The sequence below is a fragment of the Carya illinoinensis genome, chromosome 10, assembly GCF_018687715.1.
Source record: "Carya illinoinensis cultivar Pawnee chromosome 10, C.illinoinensisPawnee_v1, whole genome shotgun sequence".
In the NCBI taxonomy this organism is placed as follows: Eukaryota; Viridiplantae; Streptophyta; class Magnoliopsida; order Fagales; family Juglandaceae; genus Carya; species Carya illinoinensis.
The window spans coordinates 5,217,662-5,228,765 of NC_056761.1; the positions used below are offsets into that span (position 1 = coordinate 5,217,662).

Here is an 11,104-nt window from a genome sequence, read left to right on the forward strand (position 1 = left end):
GGAAAACTTGAGCATAACTTTTTACCTTCCATTTATCAATGTCTTGATTGGATTGTTAATCAAGAAAATTATCTAAGATCCAAAACAAAGAGAGTCTCATATCCAACCCAAGTGTTTGTTAATTTGCCTTTTTGATTAGAAACTCTAATTTCAGTTTTGATTAAATTTTTGCGGGAATTGAATTCATACTTTTTTTCTTATCTCATCTTCAATATTTTTTTCACATTGCATTTTAATTTTATTTTTTATTTTTATCTCTCGTAGTCGACACATTTGTTACACAAAAATCTCACAAACACTTTGATAACCATTTATCATTGTGTAATACGATCCTGGACTTATGCTTGATACAGCTTGACACTTCTACACTTAAAAGCACATTCGAGACCGAGTCAATTCATTTAATTTTATTTTCTTATAGATAGCCTTAACACGTTTCTAGTCCCCACATCTTCGTCATGGCTGAAAACTAGAAAAATTGGCCATGTTTCACATGTCTATCTTTTGTCACAAAAGAATAAAACAAACCCACCACAATCCATATGAGAACACTTCATATGGACCACAACTTAAACATTTCTAATGGATTTAACGTGCAGACGAGGGCATCAACATGTGGGGAAGAAAAAAGCATTTTAATCTTTTATCCATACTATTTGAATCTTCTACACTAAGAAACAAAGTATTTTTAAGAAGAGAAGTGGTGGCTACATCGGATTGGGTGGCTGGATGATGGATTGTGTGGCTAGACATTGGACTGGGTGGGACAGAAATGGACTGGCTGGACTTTGAATTGGGTGGTCATTTGCTGGTGGATCCAACAAGAAAGTTAGGAGTCAGTAGTGGCCATCTTGGTGGTGGTCATCTAATTGTGGCGGCCATAAGTGGTGGAACTGGTAGTGGTTGCTGGTGGCGGCAAGACAACCCGTTGGGTATGATAGGCAGAGGGAAGGGAAGAAAATTTCTTCAGTAAGGTATTTCATTCTAGTACAATTCACATATAGTGAATCTCATGGTGTTATCTTATGTAATGTTGAGATGACATCTTTTTATTGGTTGCTGTTAATGAGGTGAGACCAGAAAGTGTCAATCAGAAGCATTTCTATTATACAATATTACACAATATTTTTTATTTTATAAAAATATCACTCATTTAACATAGATTATAAAAAAATATTGCATGTGTATGGGGTGAGTTCGGTCCGGTCCGGGGAGGTTTCGTGGACCGGACCGGACCTATTCGGTCTAGGGTTTTCCCACCCTGGATCGGTCCGAACTCCCTCAGGACTGGTCCGATCCGGTCCGGTTGGTCCATTCGGTCCACAGTTGACTTTGACTTTTTTTTTTTTTTTTTTTTATCTAATGACATTTTTTTTAACACTTATGTAATTATATTGTAATATATTTAATATATATACATATAGTATACTATTATATATATAAATATATATTAGTAATATGCTAATACTATTAGTCCATTAGTAATAATAACTATACTATAACTAATAACTATATGTAATGATAGTAATACTATATGTAATACTGTATTAAATAATAGTAATACTCTTATTACTAATACTCTATGTAATTATAGTGATTTAATACTAACATATTATATATTAAGCTAACTATATTAATACTATTATAAATTTACAAATATATGATATATTATAATTTATTCTATAACTTTTATAATATGTTAATACATTAATATATATACTAATACTATATATATTTTTTGATCGGTTATACTAGTACTATATATTATAGTTAATAGTTATACATTAAAGAATATAGTAATACATTGATACTAAATATATATAGTTATAGACTTATAATGATTTAGTTATTATGAATTTATGATTAGTATAACTATATAATTGTATTAGTATTAGACTATTAGTAATTCAATTTGGCTATATTATATTAGTAATATTAGTTATGTTGAATCAATTAGTTAGTATAACTATATTCTACATCATTAGTATTAATATAAATATTAGTATTAGTTATAACTATATAGCCTATATTAGAATTGAGTTTTAGACTATATAATAGACTAATAGTATTAGTACAACTATATAAGTATATTGTATGGCTATATATTAGTTTTAATTATAGTGATTAGTATAACTATATATTAGTATTAGTTATACTGTTATGGTGATTTAGTATATTATAATTTATATATTATATTTATACTATAACTCTTATAATATATTAATATATACTAGTACTATATATTATAGTTATATATTAAATAGTATAATAATATATTCATACTAAATATATATAGTTATATTTCTAGTGATTTAGTTATTAACTTATTATGCTTAGTATAACTATATAAATTATAATAGTATTAGACCATTAATATAACTATATATTAGTAATATTAGTTATGGTAAATCAGTGCCTTAGTATAACTATATAAATATTAACTATAATGATTTTTATATATTCATTAAATATGAGTATAGTGATAATTAAATTATATTAATTAAAGTGATAAATATACTATATACTATATAGCTATACATAGTATTAATTATAGTGATTATTATAACTATATAAATTATATAATAGTATATTAGTATTAATAGTAGACTATTAGTATAGGTCACTATAGCTATTGTTGAAGTATTAGTTATAGTGATTTAGTATAACTATATTAGTATAAGTATAACTATAGTCTATATTAGACTATTAATATTTTTTTATATCATATATAATTATATAATTAATTATATACAACTATTATATAAATAATATATATAAATAATATATATTTTTTAATTTATATTCGGTCCGGTCCGGTCCGGACCTTGACCGGACCGAATCCTTTCGGTCCCTAAAAATAGACCAGACCGGTCCGGTCCGATCCAAACAGTACCAATCTGGTCGATTTATCTGGTCCAGTCCGTCCGATTCTCAGCCATATGAATGATGTATCATTTCCTCTAGTGATAAGATTACCATTACTAAAGTAGAGAATAATGCAACGCTACTGCAAACTTTCATACAGTAAGAAAGAGATGGAAGTAGTTCTGTCAAATACATCATCATCGGTCATCAACTTATAAAAAGACTAGACTTGTTGACATATTAAAAAAAATAAAGCACTCAATATTACGAATTTCTCAAGTAACATACTCACACGTCAAATAAAATAGTTTGTTCCATAAGGATGTTTTACCAAAAGAATCATTACGTGTTTATGACAAAACAGAAGGCGCCGTACAAAGGGAAACACACTACAATTATTATGGCCCACGTGTTTTTTTTTACAGTCTAAACTCAGAGAAAACCAATTTTTATCCCGAGTCAAACTGCCCCCCGCCAACTTTACCACTCTACTCTAATAACTTTTTTCATTTTATCTTAATATTCTTTACTACTTTTGTTCAACTTTTGAGGGTTTATTTCTAATTACCATAGAAAAAGAACCTTGTACGACTCTTCGACTGTAGATCATATCTCAAAGTGGGTTGACCGAAAAGTTCATAAAATAGAGATGAAAATAAAAAAGGTTTCCATCGTTGTAATTAATCAAAGATCCAGAGCTACATCTTAGCCCCATGAATGTCAAAATTAAGTTGACCAAGTATTTCCTCGTCATCTATTATCAACCTTTCTTTTCCACCTCTCACCTCCTTATCTCTCTCTCTCTTCAAGCACTGCCACCATGAACAAACATAATCACATGCAGTCTGTCCTGATGTTTCTTCTGCTGCCCATCTTCCTGTTCTTCCGATCCATTTCCGCTGTTGATTTCACCTTCAACGGCTTCAGCTCTTCCGATATGCTACTTTATGGATTCGCCACCGTTGAATCTCGCGTTCTAACACTCACTAATAGAACGACTTTCACAATGGGTCGTGCCCTTTACCCGCAAAAGATTCCCGCAAAAAAGCCAAACTCTTCTTATGTGTATCCTTTCTCGACTTCTTTCATCTTCTCCATGGCTCCTTACAAGAATACTCTTCCTGGGCATGGCATAATTTTCCTTTTTGTGCCCTTTACTGGCATCACAGGCGCGTCCTCAACTGAATATCTTGGACTTCTGAACTTCAGCAACAACGGGAATCCCGAGGATCATATTTTTGGAGTTGAATTTGATGTGATTATGAACGAAGAATTCGATGACATAAACGGCAATCATGTTGGGATCGATGTGAACTCCCTCAAATCGATCAAAGCACATGATGCCGGGTACTGGCCCGACAACCAAAGAGGCAACAACGTCAGTGATATTGATGACGCAAACTCCTTCAAGGAATTGAAGATGAACAATGGTAAAAATTACCAAGTTTGGATTGACCATTCTGATTCTTTGATTAATGTCACCATGGCTCCTGCAGGCATGAAAAGACCTCTGAGGCCTTTGTTGAACGTTCCTCTTAATCTTTCTAAGGTGTTTGAAGACGAAATGTATGTTGGCTTTACTAGTTCTACCGGAATGTTAATGGAAAGTCACAAGATTTTGGCGTGGAGCTTTAGTAATTCGAACTTTTCATTAAGCGAAGAGTTGATCACGACAGGTTTGCCATCGTTTGTTCTTCCAAAGGGGAAGATATTTCGTTCTAAAGGGTTTATTGCAGGAATGACGGTGGGAGGTTTCATAGTTATTTTACTTTGTGACCTGTTTGTTGTGTCTTATATCAAGAGGCAGCGAAGGAAAGCTAGGGAGAGAGCGGAAATGGAAGAATGGGAATTGGAGTATTGGCCCCACAGAATTGCATACCAAGAAATCGAGGCGGCGACAGAAGGGTTCGCAGAAGAAAATGTGATTAGAACCGGAGGGAATGGGAATGTCTACAAGGGGGTTTTGGTAGGAGGGGCGAAGATTGCGGTGAAATGCATTTCACATGAAAATGATGGGATGAGAGAATTCCTAGCCGAAATTTCAAGCCTTGGAAGATTGAAGCACAGAAGTTTGGTGGGGTTGAGAGGCTGGTGCAAGAGAGAGAAGGGAAGCTTCTTGTTGATCTATGACTACATGGAAAATGGAAGCTTGGACAAGTGGGTATTCGAATGCTGTGAGAACAAGATGTTGAGCTGTGAAGACAGGATAAGGATTTTAAAAGATGTGGCTTCAGCAGTCTTGTACTTGCACGAGGGGTGGGAATCCAAAGTCTTGCATCGAGACATAAAGGCCAGCAACGTGTTGCTTGACAAGGACATGAATGGAAGGTTAGGGGATTTTGGACTAGCCCGGATGCACGGCCATGGTCAAGAGGCTACCATAACAAGAGTGGCCGGGACGGTCGGATACTTGGCGCCGGAGTTGATAAGGAGTGGGCGGGCATCTGCTCAAACTGATGTGTTCGGATTTGGGGCCTTGATCTTGGAAGTCATGTGTGGGAGGAGGCCTATAGAGGAGGGAAAGCCACCTTTGGTAGATTGGGCATGGCAATTGATGGTACAAGGGCAGCTATTTAATGCCCTGGATGAAAGGTTGAGAGCTATAGGTGGGTTTGACGAGCAGAAAGTCGACAGGGTGCTGCACTTGGGGTTATTGTGTGTATATCCCGACCCAAGTTCCCGGCCAACCATGAGACAAGTGGTGAAAGTTTTGGAGGGGAATAATGAGGTGGACGAGCTTGGAAGTGAAGATATGGATGCATATTTAATACAAAGATTGAAATCTGGTTCGTCCGAGTTTTCTATGCATTTTGGCTCTTCATCTCACCCAACATTTGAAGATATTTGACAGTCTTCATTGATGTCTCTGTCTTGGTCAGTTAGGTGAGTGATTCTGCATATATAAAATGAATGGATAAGGATATTTTGTTGAGCGAGAAAATTGTCGAAAATCTTGATCTGTTTGTATCAGCTTTGAAGAAACATAGAATATTGCTTTCGTAGGGAAAAATGAATGGGGATCTACTAGCAAACTTGCTGAGGCAATCGAGGACCAAGAGTGTGATGAGGGTAGGGGCTATTTGAAAGCTTTTATTTCTCTCATTCGTGCATTCGTGTATATTGCGGTTGGAGTCGGTGTATATATCAAGCCGAGGCATGTTTAATTCAATAATGTGCTTTTAATATCCAAGAACCTAATTTTTGAGGTCTCCTAACTCTCATTGGGGCTTGTTTTCTTGCTGAAGGCAAGGTTTTGTCTCCTAGTCTTGACTTAGTAGGGAGTGTGGGGGAAGGGGTCCGTTCAGAGGTGGATTATGCCAGAAGCAATTATTAAGAAGTTGAAGTCCTCCAGTTTGACTGAGGATGAACAAAAGGAAGTAACTCTTGATCTCAATGATAATGCAACGGTAAGAAGATGTTGGAGCCAATGTTTAATGGGTCTGGTTGTATCAGACGGAAGCATTAATAGGGAGTTATTCAAGATGGCGATGCTTAAGGTCTGAAAACCAAGTGGTTAAGTGGTGTTCAGAGACGTTGATACCAACTTGTTTCGAATTGAGTTCTAGAATGGATATGACATGCAGAAAGTCCAAAGAGGTGGGCCATTGCGTTTCGATAGGCACCTGCTTTGCCTTAACAATTTTGATGGTAGGTTTGCTTTGAAAGATATTGAATTTACGAAGGAAAATTCATTATGGGTTCAATTCCATGTTATTCCTCTTGGAGGAATGACCAGAGACATAGGTGTGCAAATTGGCAGGATGGCTGGTGATGTCGAAGAAGTAGATGTTGATGAAGATGGTGTTGGTTGGGGGCCTTATCTACGTGTTAAAGTTTCTATTAATATCACCAAATCTCTTATGAGAGGCATCCACCTTAACCTGCATGGGAGTAGAGTGTGGATCTCATTCCTTGATGAGAGACTTCCATTTTTCTATTTTAAGTGTGGGATTATTAAGCATGGAGTACAAGGCTGTTTAATGGATTCTAATGCGTCTCCTCTGCATGGTATTAGACTCAGTGAACCTATGGAGCATTTTTACAGACACAAAGAAGGCACATGTGGCACTGCACCAGTCGAAGGCAAAGGAGAGTAGCTGTGCTCCCTCAATGTACAAACAGCAGACACCAAAAATGTTCTAGAATAATACAGTAGAGAATTAGTTAGCCTTTCTCTCAAGTTCTGTAACAGAAAAATATTCCTTTATTCCTTCACTCACTGTGTATAAATATATACGAAATCTTCAATGAAAATTAAGTTGAATTCCAGAAATTCTATTTTGTCTGACATGGTATCAGGAGCCTGTGAGGACTAACGTCCCTTGATACATGGCTACCTCATCCGCCCAGAACTCCTCCTTTCCTCATATCGCCACCACCAAACTCAACAATGACAATTACCTTCAATGGAAGGTTCAGATCTCAGCCTACCTTAGAGGTCAAGACCTCTTTAGCTATGTAGATGGGACTCAACTCCAGCCCTCTGAAACCTTACCTGAGCCTACCGAAACTGGTCCTAAGCCAAATCCAGCCTTCATTAAATGGCGCCAAACAGACCAATTAGTGCTAAGCATTCTATTCTCCTCACTGTCCGACTCCATTCTTGGACATGTCCTTTCTTCCACAACAGCCCAAGCGTTGTGGTTCTCTCTTGCTTCTATGTTTGCATCACACTCTCAAGCAAAGGAGTTTCAAATTCGGTTTGAACTTACAAACCTCTCCAAAGGAGATCAATCCATTTCTTCATACTTCGGGAAGGTACGCTTATTCGTTGATTCTCTAGCTGCTACTAGGACTTTTCTCCCAGACAAAGAAGTAGTCACTTACCTGCTCAATGGTCTCGGGTCTCCTTATGAGTCTTTTATAACATCTGTTACTACAAGGGTAGACCCATTTTCCTCTCATGAGTTGTATCAACTTTTGCTTATACATGAAACTCGCATGACCCATCTAACTCGGAGTGTTATCTCCACTGTTGAGCCATCTGCACATTTCAGTGCCTCTAGTGGCCGTGGTCATGGGTCTCCTCGAGGTGGACGTCAAGGTAGAGGCAGGGGAAGAAACTTTAACCCTCCTCATGGTGGACGATCGCCTCCCTCTCACATTTCTGCCCAACGTTACACATCTCAACGACCCATGTGTCAAGTCTGCAACAAAACAGGACACATTGCTCTTCAATGCTATCACAGGTTTGATCATTCCTATCAAATTGATCCTCCCAGCTCATTCTCGGCCAACTACACTGCACCAGCTTCTCTTTTGGATTCTACTTGGTATCCCGACTCTGCTGCAACCCACCACATTACTAATGACTTGAGTAATCTGAACATTTCATCTGAACAGTTTCAAGGTGATGACACAATCGGTGTAGGTGATGGAACGGGACTGCCTATCCAACACCTCGGTCAATCCAGTCTCTCCTCTGGTTCTTCCTCTTTTACTCTCAAAAACTTGCTTCATGTGCCTTCTATTACTAAAAACTTAGTTTCAATTCTTCAATTTTGTGTTGATAATTCTTGTTTCTTTGAGTTTCACTCTTCCCATTTTTCTGTGAAGGACAATCAAACTGGGAAAATCCTCCTCACAAGACCCACATGTAACGGGCTCTATATTTTTCCAGAATCACTGTCTTCAGCCTCCTCTCCCTCTACACATATTGGTGAACGTACTACTCTAGCTCAATGGCACCGACGGCTAGGACATCCATCTCTCACACTTGTCTCTCGCATTCTGCACTCCAAGTGTTTACCAAAGTCCTCCACAGAGTCTACTTTTTATTGTCCAGAGTGTCCTCTTGCAAAACAACATCAACTTCCTTTTTGTAATAGTCGGGCTCGTTATTCTCAGCCCTTAGAGTTAATTTGTGCTGATCTTTGGGGCTCTGCTCCTTGTGCTTCAAGACTTGGATACAAATACTATCTTTCCTTTGTTGATCATTACACTCGCTACACTTGGTTTTTCCCTTTAAGATTGAAATCTGATGTTGTTACTGTTTTCACTACTTTCTTACCCTATGTTGAACGATTATTTAACACTAAACTCCTCACATTACAAACAGATGGTGGAGGCGAATTTAAATCTTTAACTCCATTATGTCAAAAATTGGGAATAAATCATCGTCTCTCATGCCCTCACACGCATCAACAAAATGGTCTCGTTGAAAGAAAACATCGGCACATCGTTGAAACCGGGCTCGCCCTCTTAGCTCATTCCTCTCTTTCTTTTTCATATTGGGCCGATGCCTTCGAATGTGTTGTTCATCTCATTAATTTTCTTCCTTCTCCCGTCATTCAAAATTTCGTGTCTATAAATCAGACCCTGACTACACTTTTTTAAAAGTTTTTGGTTGTCAATGTTGGCCTCACATTAGGCCCTATCTTACCAACAAACTCAATTTTCGTTCTGTTCCTTGTTTATTTTTAGGATATAGTTCTTCACATAAAGGCTATAAATGTTTAGACACCAAAAATAATCGCATGTACATCTCACGCGATGTAACATTTGATGAGGCTTCATTTCCTTCTTCTAAATCTCAACCCAATTCTCATTCAATCCCTACACGTTCAGCTACAGCCCATCTACCTATCTTTCAGCCCTCCATACTTGGTCCTGGTCCAAGCCCATCGCTTCCTACATCAGAAAATCAGCCTTCGCCTACCTCCAGCTCCCCTGTTTTCTCTTCAGCTATCTCACCGAATGGTGCCTCTCCCTCCATCTCAGATTTTTCTGCACCAGTCCTGGCCCCACCTCAGTCTCCCATCATCACCCGTGCCCAAACAAACTCTTCTAGACCTCGGACTTACACTGATGGCACCGTCCCATACACCTCACAGTTTTGTCTCACAATCTCTGCAACTGTTCCAAATGAACCTTCTAGTTACTCTATCGCCTCCAAATTTTCTGAATGGAAGGATGCAATGTCTGAGGAATTTATGGCCCTGCAAAAGAATAAAACATGGACTTTAGTTCCTTTCACTTCAGCAACTAATGTGCTTGGCTGCAGATGGGTTTTTCGTACAAAAACCAATGCAGATGGCTCCTTCCAGCGAAGAAAGGCGCGTCTAGTCGCCAAAGGATACCATCAACTCCATGGTCTGGACTATAATGAGACCTTTAGTCTAGTAATAAAACCCTCGACTATACGGTTGATCTTATCTATTGCTGTCACCTGTGCATGGCCCTTGCGCCAAATTGATATTCAAAACGCCTTTTTGCATGGAAATTTAACTAATGATGTCTATATGCAGCAACCTCAGGGTTTTATTGATCATAACAAACCCACGCATGTGTGCAAACTGCAGAAAGCTATATACGGTCTCAAGCAAGCCCCAAGGGCATGGTTTGCCCAACTCAGTTCTTGGCTTCTCGGGTATGGATTTCCTGCATCACGGGCAAACCCTTCTCTCCTCATTTTAAATCATGGTGATCTTAAAATGTACTTACTAGTCTATGTTGATGACATAGTCATCACTTCCTCTAAGTCTTCAGCAATTGATCTTTTATTAGAGGATTTAAGTCGTGCCTTTCCAGTAAAAGACTTGGGAAGTTTATCCTACTTTCTTGGCCTAGAGGTTGACTACACATCTGCAGGTGTCTTGGTTACTCAACGAAAATATATCCACTCCTTACTTGTCCGCAGCAAAATGATTCGTGCAAAGTCCATCTCTTCTCCCATGGCAGCATCCTTGAAGCTCTCTAAGTTTGACTCCCCAAACTTTGATGATCCATCACTGTACAGAAGCATTGTTGATGGCCTACAGTACCTCTCTCTCACTCGACCCGACATCTCTTTCGCTGTCAACAAAATCTGTCAATTCATGCATACTCCGAAGAATTCTCACTGGGTTGCTGTTAAAAGAGTTCTCAGGTACCTCAAAGCTACCATCAACTATGGTATTCTCTTCAAAAAACAGTCCCATCTCACCCTTCAAGCATACTCAGGTGCGGATTGGGGGGGCTGTCCAGATGATCGCCGATCAACAGGAGGCTTCTGTGTTTTTTTGGGTAATCACCTCATCTCTTGGAGTTCTAAAAAGCAGAAAACTGTAGCTCGTTCATCAACAGATGCTGAGTATAAGTCTCTGGCCTCTTCAGTTGCAGAAGTCATTTGGCTTCAAACTCTTCTTCGGGAATTGACTATACCTCTAGCCAAAGCTCCAATTCTTTGGTGTGATAATATCGGTGCAACTTTTCTCTCAACCAATCCTGTTTATCACTCGAAGACCAAGCATATGGATAT

The 11,104-nt window shown here is 38.2% G+C and overlaps 1 protein-coding gene across 2 annotated transcripts; it reads left to right on the forward strand.

Annotated features, from left to right (window-relative positions):
• Positions 1-3,482: 3,482 nt before the first annotated feature.
• On the forward strand, positions 3,483-7,032 carry LOC122278045 (L-type lectin-domain containing receptor kinase VII.1-like). 2 transcript variants are annotated; one of them, XM_043088113.1, is made up of 2 exons: positions 3,483-4,295; positions 4,362-7,032. In XM_043088113.1, exons 1-2 carry the CDS (start codon positions 3,686-3,688, stop codon positions 5,711-5,713), a joined length of 1,962 nt encoding a protein of 653 aa, XP_042944047.1. In that variant the 5' UTR covers positions 3,483-3,685; the 3' UTR covers positions 5,714-7,032. The 2 variants fall into 2 exon arrangements, with proteins under 2 accessions (XP_042944047.1, XP_042944046.1); XM_043088112.1 differs by having other exon boundaries at positions 3,484-5,748; positions 5,869-7,032.
• Positions 7,033-11,104: the final 4,072 nt, after the last annotated feature.

What these genes read in the sequence shown, in the direction of transcription:
- LOC122278045 (XM_043088112.1), top strand. Translation starts at nt 3,686, where the DNA reads ATGAACAAACATAATCACATGCAGTCTGTCCTGATGTTTCTTCTGCTG.